Source organism: Primulina tabacum, chromosome 4, assembly GCF_025594145.1.
Source record: "Primulina tabacum isolate GXHZ01 chromosome 4, ASM2559414v2, whole genome shotgun sequence".
NCBI classification, from domain to species: domain Eukaryota; kingdom Viridiplantae; phylum Streptophyta; class Magnoliopsida; order Lamiales; family Gesneriaceae; genus Primulina; species Primulina tabacum.
The window spans coordinates 39474480-39494816 of record NC_134553.1 but is presented as its reverse complement, the minus strand read 5'-3'; the positions used below and the strand labels follow the sequence as shown (position 1 = coordinate 39494816).

Sequence of the window (20337 nt, the reverse complement as noted above, 5' to 3'; positions counted from 1 at the left end):
TCAACAACGTGCACAATATCAAAGAAACGCTCTAATAAGAAACCTTCACGATCAACAAATCTCAACACAATAGCCATTTGCTCAAAATTCCCAACCTCCTCACGTATTTTTTTTCTCACTCTCTCGGAAAGAATATGCAAAATATCTTTTTGAATGTCCGGTGATATATATTTTGCATTTCTTGGTGCTTTTTCTAAAACAACATTATTAATGTTAACATATATTTTTTCCATAAGCTTTATCATCTCTATAAGATTACCTTGATTGTTAAAAGATGAAGATTCATCATGTCTTCTCTATGCACATCCTTGCAACAGAGCTAACAAATGCTTTCAATTGTGGCCTTGAGCCTCAATCGGTTTTTCTTAAATTCTTCTGCTGTTTGTGCATTCATCACTTTATCAATGTGACAACTTGCATTAATAAAAACACCCATAGATTGAACTGCATTGTTATGTGGTGAAGTAGCACCTCCCACATGCATCAATAAAGCACATCTCTTCCCATCATTAACTCTTTTCCAACTTCTAAAACCATTAACTGTAAATGTAGGATAACAAGTCTCTTTTCCTTGGAAAAATAAACATGGGAAGCAAAAGGCCGCATCTTTATTAGGAGAGTACTCTAACCACAAAAATTGCTCAAACCAACATTTTTTAAATCGTCGATAAACAAAAGCTATAGCTGATCGAATCGATTGAAGAAGGTTAGTGAAACATACGAAACGAACAATCTACAATCAGCTGCGATACATTTCTCGAGAATTTTATCAAGTTTACAGATCCCACATTCAACTCTAAATTCATTGTATTTATTCATAGAATTCAGGCTACCAATTAGAGCGATTTAATTAATTACTGTAAAAGTGTTGATAGACTAAGAGTTTCAGTTTGATAGTGTGTAAGATCAACTGAAGTGAATTATTATAATCTATTGTAATATATCATAGTATTTTAATAAAATCTTATTCTTGTGATACAAGAGGTGACGTAGGAGCATTTGAAGTTTCTAAACATCCGTAAAAATTCGTGTGTTCATTCCATTTTTTTAGCTTTACATTATACCATTCCTCAATATTCAATCTACATTTCAGTTTATTTCCGCACTATATCAGTTGACTGATTTATATTGACGAACAAGATTTCAGGATCAGTTTCTCAAAGAACTAATTCATATTTGAAAAGGAAACAAAAATCCAGAGTGCTTATTCAACCTCTTTTTCTAAACACTCCAACTACCTAAACCGATCCTATCAAGTGGTATCGGAGCGGTTAATCTTGTATTTAATACTCTCTCACGCTCAAACTGATACTGAAAATCATGTCATCATTCAACAAGATTCCGATGTTCTCCAGGAAAGAGTTTGACGATTGGAAGATCATAAGTCAAGCTCATCTAGCCGTTCAGGACAATGACATGTGGTATGTCATAACAGATGGACCCATGAAGATTATGAAAGCCAACAAAACTGTTTCTCCAACTGTTGGAGCACCACATATAATAGAAAAGCCACGAGATGAGTGGACTTCAGAATATAAGAGAAATGATAACTTGGGACAATGTTGCCAAATATGTAAATCAGCTTAGGAAATCTGGGAAAAGCTGATTCAACTGTCACGCCCCGTGTCCGTAGCGTAATTGACATCCGGCATTGTTTAACAATTACTTGAAAAACAATCAAGCCTCGTATCGAAATGCCAAAACCAGTCTTTTACATAAAACAATATTGTCTTTACAATGACAATGAAATGAAATTACATCCAAGTTTTGGTAGCGGAAATAAAAATAAAATTCTTGAATCTAGACCTCGATCCTTGATTCACCATCCCCAAAAGCATCTTGCTCTTCCTCATTCAGTTGATCCTCGTTTTTATCTGAAATTTGTAAAGGGTGAGTAGTTTTGGGAAACATTCAGCAAGTGGGGGGTCGATCGATTTCCAATGATACATATAGAGAACTTAGTTTCCTTAAAACATTTCTTTAACAACTTTCAAAACTTATTACCCTAATCGTAACAGAAACTGAAGCTGAATATGAGATAGAAGTTAACAGATGATTCAGATTAATTCAGAAGCAATTCAAATCATTTCAAAATAATTCACAGATAGACATACACTGTTACTCATCTCATTTCCATGGTCAAATTGTCCCCAATATGTTAGTCCTCTAAGGGGTTAGGCCTGAACATGGTTTTATACCCATCGATGGGGGCCAGACAGAACATGGTTTTATACCCACCAATGGAGGCCAGAAAGAATTACAATTCTCGTCCCATTTCAAATTCGAATCGTAACAGTGCAACACAGAATTCAGAGTTTACCAGACAGAACGTATCAGAGTGTTCAGATATCAGAGTTTCAGACGGATTCAACGGAATCAAAGAATTTCGAAGCATAGAAGAAACATATAATCGATCGAAATTTTGAAATAAAACAGACTGACATTTTCGAAAATAAGGACACACATACATGCATGTCATATTATGTATATCAAAGTTTAAAAATATAAACGAATATACTTAACAAAAACCCACTTACCGAATTTGCAGATTTTTGTACGGAGTTTCCTCTTGAAAATCGAGCAGAACTTCGACGTAACCTTAGCAAATGCTGTCCTTGATCGAGCAGTACTTCGACGCAGGATAGCAACTCTGGACTGCAAGAAATTTCCTTCTTCTTCCTTGCTTGAATTGGCCGAATTTCGGAGAGGTTTTGGTGGAGGGTGAGGGCCGAAAATTTGGTCCCTTTTTGTGACACTTTTTCATTCACAGTGGTGGTATTTATAGGCCAAGAAATGCCATTTCTCCTACCCCAAGTGGACGGCCACTTGCTCCCCAAGCCAAGCCATAAGTGTGGTCAAAGGCATGCCAAGCACCAAGGGTCACTTCCTGCATAATAAAGGTGTCCTAGCCCTTAGCTCCTCCCGCAGCTCCTTCATGGGTTAACTCAAAAGTCATTTCTTGTATACTTAATTTGTCCAAACATTTAGCTCCTCCTTTAGCTCCCTTTTTGGTCTTGTTAGGACAAGCTTGGTTGAGCTTTTTTGAGCTGAAAGATCGAGTCCTTGAGCTGGGGTTTTACTCCTCCCGTGGCAACTCTTCAATGGATGCGGTTATTTGCAGCTCGGCCTCCCTTTGAACTAATCCCCGAGCTTTGAAGCTATTTTCTCGAGTTAAATTTACTGAAAATATGATTTTCTTTGGATCGAAAAATCCCAGGTTCTCACATCCCTCCCTCCTTATTGAAAGTTTCGTCCTCGAAACTTAGATAAGCTGGATCTTGTGAACAAATAAGGGTATTGTGAGCGCATTTTCTCTTTGAGCTCCCAAGTGGCCTCCCTTTTAGCATGATTTGACCACTGTACTTTGACATAAGGGATTGTTCGATGTCTCAACACTTGGTCTTTTGTGTCCACTATTCGGATATGGACTTCTTCATATTTGAGTTCTTCATTGAGATTTCCTTCAATCATCAGTGGTGCAACTTTAAGTACATGACTCGGGTCTGAGACATATTTCCTCAGCTGTGAGATGTGGAAAACATTGTGAATTCTGGACATATCTGGCGGCAAAGCTAAACGGTAGGCTAAGGTTCCCACCTTCTCCAGTATCTCGAACGCTTCCACATACCTTGGATTTAACTTTTCGGATTTACTGAACTGAACCTCTCCCTTCATAGGAGAGACCTTGACATAAGCTTTTTCACCGACTCCTAATTCCAATGGTCTCCTCTTCATATCTGCCCAGCTCTTTTGTCTATCTTGGGCTGTTTTGAGTCTTTCTTTGATTACAGCGACCTTGTCAATGGTTAATTGAACTAGCTCTAGTCCAGTAATAGCCTTTTCTCCGACTTCGTCCGAACATAGAGGCGACCTACACTTTCGGCCATACAAAGCCTCATACGGAGCCATCTCGATACTACTATGATAGCTATTATTATAAGCAAACTCTATCAAGGGTAATTACTCACTCCAATTTCCATAAAAATCCAATGCACATGCCCTTAACATGTCCTCGATTGTTTGAATTGTCCTTTCAGTTTGGCTATCAGTCTGAGGATGATAGGCCGTGCTGAGAGTGACCTTGGTTCCCATAGCCTTTTGAAAACTTTTCCAAAATCTTGATACAAATCTTGGATCTCTGTCAGACATTATACTTACTGGGACTCCGTGTAGTCTCACTATGTTGTACATATACAATGTGGCCAATTTATCCAGGTTGTAAGTTATCCGCACCGGCAAGAAATGTGCAGACTTGGTTAATCTGTCAATGATTACTTAGATTCCATCGTGACCTTGCCTTGATCTTGGTAGTCCGACTACAAAGTCCATGGAGATATTATCCCACTTCCATTTTGGTATTTCCAATGGTTGTAAGAGTCCTCCAGGCCGTTGATGTTCTGCCTTTACTTGTTGACAGATTAGGCACTTGGAAACAAAGACAGCCACGTCTTTCTTCATTCTGTTCCACCATTAATTATTTTTCAAGTCTCTGTACATTTTGGTGCTTCCTAGGATGCACTGAAAATCTCAATTTATGTGCCTCGACCATTACTTCTTCTCGAATCCCATCGATATCGGGTACAAACAACCTATCTTTTCATCAAAAGGATACCATTCTCATCAATTTGAAATTCTGGAAATTTTCCTTCTTGGATCTGTTCTTTAATTTTAAGGATGGAGGTGTCTTGGATCTGCTTCAGTTTGATGGTTTCCCGAAGTCTTTGTTGCGCTGATAGTGAAGATAAGCTTACTTTTCCAAAATTTCTTCGGCTCAATGCATCTGCCACCTTATTCGCCTTGCTCGGATGATAATTGATTACCAAATCATAATCTTTTAGAAGTTCCATCCACCTTCTTTGCCTCATGTTTAATTTATTTTGGGTGAAAATGTACTTGAGGCTCTGGTGATCAGTAAATACTTCACATTTCACTCCATAAAGGTAGTGCCTCCAAATTTTGAGCGCAAGCACAACTGCAGCTAGCTCCAGGTCATGAGTGGGGTAATTCTGCTCATACGGTTTTAACTGTCGTGAAGCATAAGCAATTACTTGACCTTCTTTCATAAGTACACACCCTAACCCTCCCTTTGAAGCGTCACTGTATATAGTGAAATTCTTACCATCCTCGGGAAGGATTAATATTGGTGTAGTAGCGAGTTTTGTCTTCAAGATTTCAAAACTTCTCTCACAGGCTTCATTCCAAATGAACTTTGAGTTCTTCTGAGTAAGTTTGGTAAGAGGAATGACGATTGAAGAAAATCCTTCCACGAATTTTCTATAGTAGCCAACTAAACCAAGAAAACTTCTTACTTCGGTTACTGTTCTTGGTTGTGGCCAATCCTTGATTGCCTCTACTTTCTTAGAGTCTACTGACACCCCAATTTCAAAAATTATATAACCTAGGAACGCCACACTTTTTAACCAAAATTCACACTTCTTGAATTTGGTATATGGTTCCTTTTCTCTCAGTGTTTGCAACGTGAGACGCAAATGTTCTCTCTGTTCTTCCTCACTTGGTGAGTATACGAAGATATCATCTATAAAAACAACCACAAACTTGTCGAGGTATGGTTTGAACACTCAATTCATTAGGTCCATGAATGCTGCAGGAGCATTTGTTAGACCAAAAGGCGTTGCTGTAAATTCGTAATGTCCATATCTCGTCCTAAAAGCAGTTTTAGGGATATCTTCAGTTTTGACTTTCAGTTGATGATAACCAGATCTTAGATCGAGTTTTGAGAAAACCTAGACTCCCTTTAGCTGATCAAAAAGATCTTCTATTCTCCGGAGTGGGTATTTATTCTTCATGGTGATCTTGTTTAACTCCCGGTAGTCAATACATAGTGATAGGATCGATTGACGTGTCAAGAGTGTTTAGAAGGGGGGGTTGAATAAACACTCTTAATTAATATTGGTCTTTTCGAATTTTTGAGTTCAGATTGGTGACAAACTGATTCTCGGAATCTTGTTGGTCAATATCAATCAGTTAAACTGAGGTAGTTGCGGAAGGTAACTGACTGACAGATAGAATACAGAACTGAAATAAAATACACAAGGATTGTTTCTGGATGTTCGGAGAATTTAATTACTTCTACGTCACCCCTTCTATCACAAGGATAGGATTTCCACTAAAAGACTTTGATCCAATACAACACTTGTACAGACCCACTTCAGTTAGGACTTACCCACTGCCTAAACTGAAACTCTTAGTATTACAAAATGATCTCTGTGCGTAACTGATCTTAGCACTATTGAATTAACAAATATTACAGAGTGCTAGTTTGCTCAACTTGTAGCCTTGATTGCTACGAATAAATCAAATAAGAGTGAGATGAGATTTTGACAGAGTAATGGCAAGTTTTGAATGATGTATCTCTTCTTCTTTTTCTTCTGCCATATTTATACTCTTCTTTTCCAACGGTAATCTTGAGATAAATTTGAATCTTTGTATCCGTTGGTTTCCACTTGATTATTCCTTCGATATTGTTTGCTTCATTCATTGTAATTCGGCGTCTTAATTGCTTTGTCCGGAATGCGTTGTTTTAAGTAGTCTTGGTTGTTGTGCGGTGCTCTTGTAATCTGTTATGTCTTCTTTGTTCTTTCCCGATACATCTTCAGTTGAGAGACTTTGAGGCATTCAGCTGAATGTTTTAACTGATCAGTTCCAACTGATCAGTTTACTCTGTATCATTTTATCAGCTGATTTCAGTTGATAAGTTCAGTTGCCGAATTTGCTTGCGCGTATCAGTTGATTCATATTTTGTTAATCGATTGATTCATGTTTTGTCAAACTCCAGAATCTAGTTACCAACAATTTCCCCCTTTATGGTGTTTGACAAAACCAAGTGATTTAAGATCGAATAACTGAGCTCTTTGTAGATAATAGATTACGCAACTGAATCATAAAATAACTAGATTCCTTGTAGATAACATAAAATCTGAGAATATAATAACTGGATTCCTTGTAGATAACATAAAATCTGAGAATATAATAACTGTATTCCTTGTAGATAACATAAAATCTGAGAATATTTTATCAGTTGATTCTAATAATCTGATTAATTCTTCTTCAGCTGCTGTTCTTCCCCTTTTTTGTCAAACAACTCCATTTTGTCTGATAAATTTCGAACGTCAATGGAAAGAAGTTTTACATTTGATGAGATACTTGAGGCAACAGTTGTGAGGGAGGTCTGTAGCAATTCTATTTTATTTGAAACAGAGGTTTCCAGTCGCTCAACTCTCTGACTGATTACATCCTGAGTTGTAAAGAGTGAGTTAACTAGCCCCTTCTTTATTTCATGCACAGTTCGGCTAAGAGAGTCTATGTTGGCTTGAAGAGCGTTTAGTTTCGCCGAGTCAAATTCAGTCGAAGAATCTAATTTGACAGTATGAGACAGTTGTTCGAATTGAATTTTCTTGATTTCAGCGAGCATCTGCTGCATATTATACTGTATGTTCTGGATTTCTTCAAGAACAACATCCATTTCTGTGGATTGAATTGGAGGTCGCTAACTGGGCGTTTCTGAATGCTTCGATGTTTGTCCAAAAATAACTAATGCTTGATTAGTTTCCATTGTTCCAGCCATAGGCTGAGCTGGAATGTTTTCTTGAATTTGAGATGATGAACGTTGGTTTTGATCAAGAAATGGACTGTCTGGCTAAATGATGGAGATGGATGGTTCATACATAGGGGCATCCTGTGGAGAATTAACTGAAATTTGTTCTTGCTCCTTTGATTCAGTGAGCAACTGACCTTCTACATGTTTAGCAGTTTCTTGTTCTGAGGGTTTTGCTTGTTCATCAGTTTGAATATCTTGTTCATCAGAAGTTTCTGGCTGAACTGGTGCTTCAGTTTGAGCTTTTTCCGATTCAGTTGTTTCTTTTTCTGAAGTTTGGTTTGACACTTCAGTTTGATCTTCAGTTTGAGCAGATATAAATTTTTCAGCAATAAGTGACTCAGCTGGTGCTTCAGATGATATCTTAATGTCTTGCTCTGGTTGTTCAACTGAATGGGTAATTGAGTCATACTGTATTCCCTCTAGTTGAGCTTCCAAGGTAACAGCTTGAATGATTTCATCAATGTTTGCTAAGGATAGTTCTGCTTCAGAATATAGCTGATGTTCTGTCTGAGAGGATTGAGGTATTCCCTGAACTGGCTTTTCAGTTGCCTGTTGTGGAGATGGTTCTTTTTGTGGAGAGGAGGATAAATCTTTTTCAATATTTGAGTTTGGGGGTTTGTCATGAAGAACTAGTTCCTGATCTTCTTCCCAAAATCTGATTTCTCTCTGCAGACTACTAAGATCCGTGTCCAGCTGAGTGAACACAGCTCTATCATTGTATGCAGTTGGACTTGTGGGATTGTAGTTGAACTTCAGCTTTGCTACCATTCTTGTTAGCTTTTTGACGCGAATCTGATTAAAGAAATATTTCTTCCTTTCTAATGCCTATGGAATTGTAGCAGCTTTGACTACTTTCATCACAATTGCTTCAAGCTTGATGAACTATTTCAGTTGAGATCTATGCTTCAGTTCTTTGGCAAAGATTTCTGTTCTGAAACTTTTCCAACAATCAAACGATTTTAATTATGATGTGGAAAATTCATTGACCTATTCCCAAACAAGGTCAATGTGTGTTTGAATGACATTGGATGGCCGAGGTTCTTCAACCAGCTTGCCTTTTCCTTTGTCAGTTGAGAGAATGTGAGGAAGATCCATTCCAGAATGTGTGGAATGCACTGGTTCCCTTAATATTACACCTTTAGATCTGGCTCTAGGCAGGATGGTAGGGCGATTTACAAGAGTCAAGGGAGCTCTTACCTTAGCTGGTGTCTTTGCTTTGGTAACTGAATCATCAGGTGATACTACTTGCAAAGGGATAGCCTGAATGGGCTGTTGAGCAGCTGATTGAATAATTTTCTCAGGTGGAATGACTTCCACTGTGGTTATTGGTTTGGTTCTTTGAGTCCTTGGTCTCTTGACAAGCTTAGGGGAAGGAGTTTTCTCTGAATCTGATTCACTGAGAATCAGTTTCCTTTTTGCTGTTTTGGCCTTCTTGACTGGTGATGGCTCAACCTCTATTTTGGTTTTTGATGGCAAGGTGTTTTTGGCAGTAAATACCTTGAATTTTGATGATGTTTCAGCATTTTCAGCTACCAAACCCTTCAGTTTTAACAGATAACTGATTTGGATGGCGAAGCCACATGACTGTTTGGATGACTTGAGCATATTCTTCAAGATGTTAAAAAGAATATATCTCCAATTTGCTTTCTTTTTACCCATGATTATGGTCATTACCTGGAATTTTTCGAGGGTAAGAGCAGCATAAGAACCGGCTTTTGCTAATATTCCCTTTGCCACGATATCAGCTAACAACTGAATTTCTGGTTTCAGTTCCTTCTTTGGATCGGAAACCTTGATTTTTCGTCCATCAGCAGATAGTCGAGACTGCATTTCTTCAATGACATAACCATCAGTTGGCAAAGAGAAGATTTCTCCAAAAGCTTCTTCAGAAAGGAGTAGCAACTGATCATTGATAGTCACAGAGATAGTGTCATTAGCAGTGATAAATCCCTTTCGATAGAATTCATTTACCTCCTTGAGGTATATCTTCTGAGAAGATTGTCCCAAGAACATCCTGAGACCTGCCGACTCAAGCTTTAGAAATACATTCTTAACGTCTGCTTCTTGGGTTGATAGAACCGAATTAAAATCGATGACCATCGCATTCAAGATATGGGCTGGGATCTGGTTTGCCATTTCGGAAAGTGTAGTGATCTGCAAATTGAAGAGAATAAGTTCTGAAATTTGTATACTCTTAGAAACTGATTGTAATTGTGAGGAATAGAACTGAAGTGAAGCGGGCAAAATGCTTTTGTTCGTGACTGTTCAAATTCTGGACACGTGTCAGCCCGGAAAAATTTTGAATAAAAATGTGTGCACGTGTGCTGTAATCGTGTGTATATAATAATGAGCTGTTTTAAAATATGCCACGTCATAAAAATTTAGTCACCTCATCTGTTTTGGAATATAATAAGTTTTTAATTGGTTAACTTATGTGAGAAGATTTGTAAAATTTTCAAGCTGAACGATCAGTTGGGAAACTGATTCAAGTCAGTTGAGAATTCACAAACGATTGTCTTCTCAGTTAACTTCTTAAAAACTGACATTCCCCCTAAATTGGTGCATATTAAAGTAGTGCTACAAAATAATTTTAAGAGTAAGAGAGGTTATTGGCTTATGCTGAAACGTTGACGACTCTTCAGCTTTCTTGATATTCTGATATAAATAGAAATGGCTCAATTAGTTTTAGACATATCATCCAAAATATTCAAGAAAAAAATGTCTGATACGAGTGACTCAAGTCTTTCTCCCTTTTCTGTGGAGGCCAGGAAGGCTGAGATAGAAGACAAAGTCTTCTATGAAAGTCTGCATTACTGGGAGCGATTGCAGGAGCTTGAGCTCTTATACAACTCTGGGGAGGCCACCACTCCTGAATTGGTGGCAGAACTGAATCAAGTGCGAAAGCACTTGAATATTGCTGTGTGGGTGGACATCTTCAAGGATGGTCACATGTATCAGCTGATGCTCCGCAAGGAATTGAAGATCCTGAGGCGCATAGCTCATTCTCACAGCTTTCTCATGACTGCTCCTTCTTCTCTATCTGTTTGGCTGAAATTTTGGATAATTGTTGTGGAGGAGAAGTATGATGATGTAATTCAGACCAACATTTATAAGTAATGAAATATTTATCTGGTTTTAACTCTGTTTTTCTGCAAATGATATATTTCATCAGCTGTGACATGTAAACAAATGAACTGATGAAAGACTAACTGTCATAAGTTGATCATGAACTGGGACTATTTAAACAACTATTAATAGAATTCAAACTGGTGTCAGTTGACAATGAACAACTGATAACTTAAAGTCCTTGGTAAATGTGAAAGACGCATTGATTGACTTGAGACTCTTCAGCTTCTCCAACATCATTTTCCTATAAATAAGATAATAGTGATAAAAATGTGATGCAATATCAGTTCAAAAATATTTCAATATGTCTGATTCTGATGCATGCAGCAGCACTCATGTTCATGTTACTGAGCAGTCAACCCCTCGTTTAAAAGATATCAAGAGAAAGATGGAGATATATGTTTTTCAGAAGGTGATGTTAACATGGGAAAAGATTCATGAGTTGAAGAGGGTGAGTGACAGTGATGCTATTCCTACTCGTGCTCAGGAGGCAAGAGCACTGAAATACCTTCAACGTTTTGAAGTGAGGCATGTTAGGGATTTGGTTGAAGACAAATGTCTTTTGGAGGCGATGCTATGGAAGGAGTGGCATGTTGTTGATAAGATTTCGAAATCTAGGGCTTTTGCTAGAGTTCGAATTTATGAGTTAAATGATTGGGTTAGGGCGTGGCTAGATTCAGTTGATTCCATGATATCTTCTGTAAAATGGGAACGTTGGTATTCTTAATGAAGTGTTATTTTCAATTTGTTGTGTTCTTATTTTCTGCATATAATTCTGTTAGTGAAGCAATATTACTAATAATTTCTAAGATAAATCAATTAAACCAAGAATATTTCGAAAGTGAGAAAACTTAGCCTCGGGTAATGGTTTTGTGAAGATGTCAGCTGCTTGCTGTTCAGTTGAAATATATTCTAGTCGAATATCCTTCTTTAACGCATGATCACTAATGAAGTGATGCCTGACATCTATATGTTTGGTCCTTGAGTGAAGAACTGGGTTATAAGTGATGGAAATTGTGCTCTGTATTATCACAAAATATGGGCGATTCAGTTGACGTTACTCCATAATCCTTCAGTTGTTGCTGAATCCAGATCAGTTGTGCACAACAGCTACCAGCAGCAAGATATTCTGCTTCTGTTGTTGAGGTAGCTATGGATGTCTGCTTCTTGCTGAACCAAGAGATCAGTCTGTCTCCTAAAAACTGACAAGATCCACTTGTACTTTTGCGATCAAGCTTACATCCTGCATAATCTGCGTCTGAATATCCAACTAAATTGAAGGTGGAGTCTTTGGAATACCATAGCCCAACATTTTGCGTGTCCTTAAGATATCTCAGAATTCTTTTAGCAGCTTAGAAATGTGATTGCTTAGGATTTGCTTGAAATCTGGCACACATACAGACAGCAAAAACAATATCAGGTCGACTGGCTGTTAGGTACAACAATGAACCTATTAATCCTCTATATAATGTCGCCTCTACTGATATTCCCCCTTCGTCAGTATCTAGTTAAACTGATGTGCTCATGGGAGTAGTTGCAGCTGAGCATGATTCCATACCAAATTTCTTTAGCAACTCCTTTGTATATTTTGTTTGACTAATGAATATACCAGTTTCCAGTTGCTTCACTTGTATTCCAAGAAAAAATGTCAGTTCACCCATCATGCTCATTTCAAACTTTTCCTACATTAACTTAGCAAACTTTTCGCACAATTTGGGGTTAGTTGACCCAAATATTATATCATCAACATAAATTTGAACTAATAGAATATGATTATTTTTAATAAATTTGAACAAGGTCTTATCAACTGATCCGACTGTAAAGTCATGATCAGTTAGGAATTTTGAAAGAGTTTCGTACCAAGCCCTGGGAGCTTGTTTAAGACCATATAATGCTTTGTTCAAATAATATACATGATCAGGAAGTTTGTGATTTACAAAACCTGGAGGTTGTTCAACATACACTTCTTCTTGTAACTGATTGTTTAGGAATGCACTCTTCACATCCATCTGGTAAACTTTGAAGTTTTTGTGAGATGCATAAGCAAGAAATATTCTGATTGCTTCCAATCTTGCAACTGGAGCATACGTCTCATCGTAGTCAATTCCTTCTTCTTGCCTATATCCTTGTGCTACTAGTCTTGCTTTGTTGCGTATAACTGAACCGTCCTCGTTTAGTTTATTCCTGTACACCCATTTTGTACCTATAATGGTTTTTGAAGTTGGTCTTGGAACTAAGTTCCAGACACTATTGTGAGTGAACTGATACAGTTCTTCTTGCATAGCATTTACCCAGTTAGGATCAGCAAGAGCTTCATCAGTTTTCTTTGGTTCCATTTGTGAGACAAAGGCTGAATGAATAAATAAATTTAACATTTGATTGCGAGTTCTTACTGGATTAGATGGATTTCCTATTACCAATTCTAGTGGATGTGATTTTCTCCATCTGTACTCAGCATTTGTTGCATCTGCAACTTCTTCGGTTGGTAACTGAATGCAGTTTTCAGCTTCAGTTGATGCCTCGTCAGCTGATATTTGAATATTGTCATTTTCCTTTAATAACTGATTGTCAATATTGACTTCCTGCTCATTTAATTGATCCAATATCTCTGGTTCTGGTGTTTGAAGGATGTTTTGATTATTATGATTTTCATCTTTGTCATCATCTTCCAAATTGATATCTGAAAATCGATCAGCTAGCTCAACTTGATCAGTTGGCTTATCAGTTGGTGCAGTTTCATCAAAATCAACATGCGCAGATTCTTCAACATTTAAAGTTTTCTTATTAAAGACTTTATAAGCTATACTAACTGATGAATATCCAAGGAAAATTCCTTCTGCAGATTTGGCATCGAATGCTTTTAAGTAATTTTTACCATTATCATAAATAAAACATCTACAGCCGAATATTTTGAAATAAGTGATTATACTTTTTCTTCCATGCCAAATCTCATATGGTGTTTTCATATGATTCTTATTAATCATTGATCTGTTCTGAGTATAACATGCAGTGTTTACTGCCTCTGCCCAAAATCTTTGAGAAATACCAGAATCAGCAAGCATTGTTCTAGCAGCTTCTTTAAGGGTTCGATTTCTTCTCTCAGCTACACCGTTTTGCTGAGGAGTTCTTGCTGCTGAGAGCTCATGCTTGATTCCAGCATTTTCTAGAAAGCTTGAAAGTGTTTGATTGATGAATTCAGTTCCTCGATCAGATCTGATTCGATCAATCCCAACTGATTTTTCATTTAAAAGTCTTTTAAAGAGTTTAATCAGTTGTGCAGTCGTATGGTCTTTGGATTTGAGAAAGATAACCCAAGTAAATCTTGAAAAATCATCTACGACCACCAAGGTGTATTTCATTCCCCCTAAGCTCATGACTGGTATTGGACCGAAGAGATCCATGTGCAATAGTACAAGTTCATGTTTACTCAGATAGGCAATGGATTTAAAGTTTAAATGATTTAATCTTTTATGCCACAACCAGTTTTGAGATGATTTTGAAGCAATAAAGCAGACTGGTGCATGAGGCTGTTCATTCCAACTGACTTTATATGTGTTTCCACATCGTTTGCCAGTTAGTATGATTTCATCAGTTGATATTTTAACTTAGCATGAGTCTTTATCAAATTGTACCGAGAATCCATTGTCGCATAACTGACTGATGCTAATCAAGTTATACTTCAGATTCTCTACTAATAAAATATCTTTAATAGTAAAGTTACCATGGATAAGCTTACCCTTACCCACGGTTTTACCTTTGGAATTATCTCCGAAACTGATGTTTGGACCACTATATTTGGTCAGTTGAGATAGCATACTTGCATCTCCTATCATATGTCGTGAGCAACCGCTGTCCAAATACCATATTGAATTTTTATCTGTACCTGTTACCTGCAAGCACACACATAATATGATTTGGTACCCATATCTATTTGGGTCCAGAACTTATAAGTCCCTTTGGAACCCATACTTGGATTAGTCTAACTGACTTTCCAGTAGCTGTATTCCAAATGGTTTTTCTCGGCTTTTGTGTGCTTGGTGAGTAGTGTACAGTTTATACAATATGTGTTTTAGTCTTATTCAACTGATTGTTCAATCTGTATCTCTTCTGAACTGGCTTGTAGTTATAGTAATTGACATAGCTATTCGAATAGTTTTTGTGAAATCTTTTTGATGACCCGCTTTGTGAATCATTTGAAAGCTTTTGGCTATAGCCAATCCCATATCTTCTAGCCTTGTTCAACTTCTCAGTAGGTTGTTCAATCAGTTTACTGGGCTCAATTTGTTTTTGTACCACTGCTGATTTGACAAAGTGAATGTACTTCCCTTTGTTCATTGTCAGCTTTGGTTGAGTATCATTTGAAAACGTTTTTCCTTGATTATTGAACCCTAAACCTGTTTTATCAGAAACTGATTTTTGTGAATTCTGCATCTCATTCAGTGCAGTAGACGACTTATTCCAAGATTGAATGAGTTCAGTCAGTTTTGAATTTTCAAGGATCAATTTCTGGATCAGTGACTGATCTTTCTTTCTCTCTGCTTTTAACTCAGCAATTTCTGTTTTTAGACTCAACCCATCAATTGATTCATCAGTTTTGGTTTTATTGTCCATGGGATCATTTTGCTTTGACTTTATTTCCTCAAATGATGATGCAAGTTTCTGGTACTCATTTACCATTTCATGCAATGTTAAAATGAGTTCTTCTCGTGTAAAATCAGTTGAACTAAAATCAAATACCTGTTGACTTGTAGATTCTGCTTCAGTATCATTGGCCATTAGACATTTGACTTCCTCTTCATCACTTGAGCTATATGAGCTTTCTGGTTCTGATTCGTCACTATCAGTTTCTGCCCATTTGGATTTGTTCTCTTCAGCTAATAGAACCTCATGTTTCTTTTTGTAGGTTTTTTTTATCATTTCTGGATCTTCTCTTATGCTCATATGATTTCTTTCTTCTGTCAGTTGATCCTTGACTGTCCTTTTTAGGTTTAGGACAGTCAGCAATATAATGACCTGTTTTGCCACAATTGTAGCAAGCATTTATTTCTTCTTTGGAATTGTTTTTCTGGTATTGCTTCTGAAGGTTTCCTTGGTTCTTTCTCATGAATCTCCCAAACTTTTTGATGAATAATGACATAGCATCATTGCTTAACTGATCGGCAGATTTCTCGACTGAACTGGTTGATTCAGTTCTTACAGCTGCTAGAGCAGTTGTAGCTGTAGGAGTAAATGGTTCTCCTTCTCTGCTCTGCAATTCAAATTCATAAGCCTTTAAATCAGCAAATAGTTCATGAAGTTCGATCTGGTTCAAGTCTTTAGATTCTCTCATAGCCATAGTTTTGACATCCCATTCCTTTGGAAGACCTCTCATCACTTTTAGTGCAACCTCTTTGTTAGTATACACCTTTCCGAGTGCATTTAATTCATTTACAATACTGCTCACCCTTTCATCATACTTATTCATTGATTCTCCAACCTTCATTTTGATATTGTCAAATTTCTGAACAGCAACAGAGAGTTTATTTTCTTTTGTTTGGTCATTTCCTTCATATAACTGAATCAACTTTTCCCAAATTTCTTTTGCTGTTTTGCACATCTTTATTTTGTTGAATGTTGCTTTGTCCAGTGTTTTGTATAGAGTATCTTTGGCCACATTGTCAAGATTGGCTTTTCTTTTGTCCTCAGTTGTCCACTTTTCTCTGGGCTTTTGAATTCTCTGTGGTGCCCCTTCAGTTATGGCAATTGCTGTATTTGCTTTTAGAATCTTCATGCGTCCGTCTGTTATGACATACCACATGTCATCATCTTGTGCAGCTAAGTGAGCCTGCATTCTGATTTTCCAGTCATCGAAATCTTATCTTGAGAACATAGTAATTTTATTGAATGAAGTCATGCTAACAGATTTATAGATCAGAAGTATTCAAGAACAAGATTCAACCGCTCTGATACCACTTTATAGGATCGATTTACGTGTCAAGAGTGTTTAGAAGGGGGGGTTGAATAAACACTCTTAATTAATATTGGTCTTTTCGAATTTTTGAGTTCAGTTTGGTGACAAACTGATTCTCGGAATCTTGTTGGTCAATATCAATCAGTTAAACTGAGGTAGTTGCGGAAGGTAACTGACTGACAGATAGAATACAGAACTGAAATAAAATACACAAGGATTGTTTCTGGATGTTCGGAGAATTTAATTACTCCTACGTCACCCCTTCTATCACAAGGATAGGATTTCCACTAAAAGACTTTGATCCAATACAACACTTGTACAGACCCACTTCAGTTAGGACTTACCCACTGCCTAAACTGAAACTCTTAGTATTACAAAATGATCTCTGTGCGTAACTGATCTTAGCACTATTGAATTAACAAATATTACAGAGTGCTAGTTTGCTCAACTTGTAGCCTTGATTGCTACGAATAAATCAAATAAGAGTGAGCTGAGATTTTGACAGAGTAATGGCAAGTTTTGAATGATGTATCTCTTCTTCTTTTTCTTCTGCCATATTTATACTCTTCTTTTCCAACGGTAATCTTGAGATAAATTTGAATCTTTGTATCCGTTGGTTTCCACTTGATTATTCCTTCGATATTGTTTGCTTCATTCATTGTAATTCGGCGTCTTAATTGCTTTGTCCGGAATGCGTTGTTTTAAGTAGTCTTGGTTGTTGTGCGGTGCTCTTGTAATCTGTTATGTCTTCTTTGTTCTTTCCCGAGACATCTTCAATTGAGAGACTTTGAGGCATTCAGCTGAATGTTTTAACTGATCAGTTCCAACTGATCAATTTACTCTGTATCATTTTATCAGCTGATTTCAGTTGATAAGTTCAGTTGCCGAATTTGCTTGCGCGTATCAGTTGATTCATATTTTGTTAATCGATTGATTCATGTTTTGTCAAACTCCAGAATCTAGTTACCAACACATAGCCTCATGCTTCCGTCTTTTTTTTACAAACAGGACAGGGGCTCTCCATGGGATGCACTAGGACGGACCTGTTTCTTGTCTAGTAATTCCTGAAGTTGTTCTTGTAACTCATTTAATTCAGCTGGAGCCATTCGGTATGGTGCCTTTGAGATTGGTGCAGCACCAGGGACCAAATTGATCTCAAATTCTACTTCCCTATCAGGTATCTCGCCTGGTAATTCCTCGGGGAAAACATCTGGAAATTCTTTAACAATTGGAATATCTTCCAACTTTGGGACTTCTTCTTCTTTGATCTCATTAATTACTGCCAGATAAATCTCCTCTCTTCCTTTTATGACCTTCCAGGCTTGTGAGGCAGATAACAGAGATTTTCGTTTTTTGGTTTTCCCGTGATATATGACTTCCTCTTTAGTCGGAGTCTGAAGTCTAATATCCTTCTTTTGACAGCCTATTATGACATGATTTTTAGCTAACCAGTCCATTCCAAAAATAATGTCAAAATCATATTGAGTTGAATCAATTCTGCCTCAAAAATTTGTTTGCTGATACAAATTTTACAATTTCGATACACTTTGTGGGTCTCAATTATTTTGCTCGCCGGTGTTGCCACTCTCAAAGGTTCACTAAAAATATCATGCTCAAGTTTAAGCTTCTTAGAAAATCTTCTAGACACAAATGAGTGCGTAGCACCACAATCAAACAAGGTATATGCAGGCATTTCATTGAGTAAAATAGTACCTGCCACCACCTCATTGGTGTTATCAGCTTCTTCCTGGGTTATTGCATACACTCGGGCATTAGTCTTGTTTTCATTTGGTTTGTTGGGTCCTGTCCCTTTTTCTTTGTTGTCTGGACAATCATTGATTCGGTGGCCCACTTTACCGCATTTGAAACAAGCACCTATTTTCCGATAACATTCTCCAATATGCATCTGTCGGCATGTATCGCACCACTTTCCTTTGGTATTACCAGCACTGTTAAAATTTCCTCTCGGAGGGCCACTTGAATGATTCGACTTCTTGAATTTGGGACCATTTTGGGCATATTGGCTGACCAACGGTCTCTTGTTCCTATTTTCCTCTTCACGGTGCTTGATATCTGTTTCCACGCTCATTGCCGCGCCCATCAGATCAGCAAAATTATTTGGCTTGAATACTGCTAAAGCCGACTGAATCCGGCTGCTCAGTCCTTTCTTAAAGCGATGCATTTTCAATGTTTCGTCAGATATGATTGTTGGGACATAAGTTCCCAGATTGTTGAATCTTGAAGTGTATTCCATCACTATCATGTCTGGGGTCTGCTTGAAGTTTTCAAATTCGTTCAACTTCTGCAGACGAAATTCGGCGGGGTAGTATTGTTTCAAAAATTATCTCTTAAAAATCTGCCATGTGATCTCTTCCACTTCAGCTAGAGATGGTGACACCGTCTCCCACCACTTTCGAGCTCTGTCCTCTAGAAACGATATTACAACCTCTACTCTCAATTCTTCAGGCACTTCCAGTAGGTGTAGTTGTGATTCGACATTTTTGAGCCAGTTATGACTGACTTTCGGGTCCGGGTTTCCATTGAAAGTTGGAACTCGATTCCTCTTGAGGGATCATAATGGTATTTAATTCCACGCGGTTGTGGTTCTTGGGGTGGTTGGATGGCTTTAGCCAATGGGTTCACGAAACCTTGCAATGTCGCGGCTACAATAGTAGTTATTGCCATCATATCTTCTTGACTGAGATTCACTCTCGGTGGTGGTGGTGGATTTTCATTTTGGTTGGCGCCACGAGGGTTACAGTTGTTTCGGGGTGGTCTGCCTGTCCATTTCCTATAAACATATATTTTATTAATTTATTTACCATAATCAAAATAATTTCATTTAATTTTGAAATTCATACAATCAAAAGTTTCAAAACAAATGATTAATCAAATAATTCTGGATACAATCGATGCCTAATCTAGAGTTCTCTCCCTACTCGTCTATAACTTCACCGTCTCCAACTGTCTCATTAATTTCTTCTTCTTCAATAGGATCTTCTTCTTGGTTAGCTTCGAGTTCCTCTAAGAGCTCCTCCATATTGATCATGTTATTCTGTAGCTGATCAATATGATTTTGCAACTGTGTGTTGTGGTGGTCAAGGTTGTTTACTTGCTCCTGAAGCTCTTGTAACGTTGATTGGCTTACTTTCTCATCGATTTCTTGTTCCTCGATCCGTTCCTGAAGAGGGCGCTGTGTTTTGAGAAGGCTCTCATCCCGGATTTGGAGCGTCACAATCCTATCCTGAGCTTTGTTCAACTCTTTCTTGATGATTTCGTGCTGTCGTTCAGACTCTAGGTGGTAGGCAGCATAGAGCCTGATGTCGTCGCGCAGTCTTTTCTCTTCCACTCTTGCCTCACGAAGATCCTCCATCATGCATATGTATTCCCATCCAACTGATAGTTATCCCTCTCGAGTTTTTCATTTTTTTCTTTCAATGTTTTAACCTCTGTCTCTTTTTCCCGAAGTTGTTTTTGAAGTTCATTTATAATACTTTGTGGGTCCATGTTTGTTTTCCTATAAGGTAAAAAAAACATTTTTATTGATAATATACCCATCAAATTTCAAATATGCAATAATTTAAAGATAATAGAATTTTCATTTAGAAATAAACTACACTTAGTACTTTTTTCATCATAATTT

The 20337-nt window shown here is 37.5% G+C and overlaps 1 protein-coding gene across 1 annotated transcript; it reads right to left on the bottom strand.

Annotated features, from left to right (window-relative positions):
- Positions 1–319: 319 nt before the first annotated feature.
- On the bottom strand, positions 320–18957 carry LOC142541978 (uncharacterized). Its single transcript, XM_075648424.1, has 3 exons — positions 18228–18957; positions 17833–18117; positions 320–624 (listed from the first exon to the last, which is right to left on the bottom strand). Exons 1-3 carry the CDS (start codon positions 18955–18957, stop codon positions 320–322), a joined length of 1320 nt encoding a protein of 439 aa, XP_075504539.1.
- Between the last annotated feature and the right edge of the window lie 1380 nt (positions 18958–20337).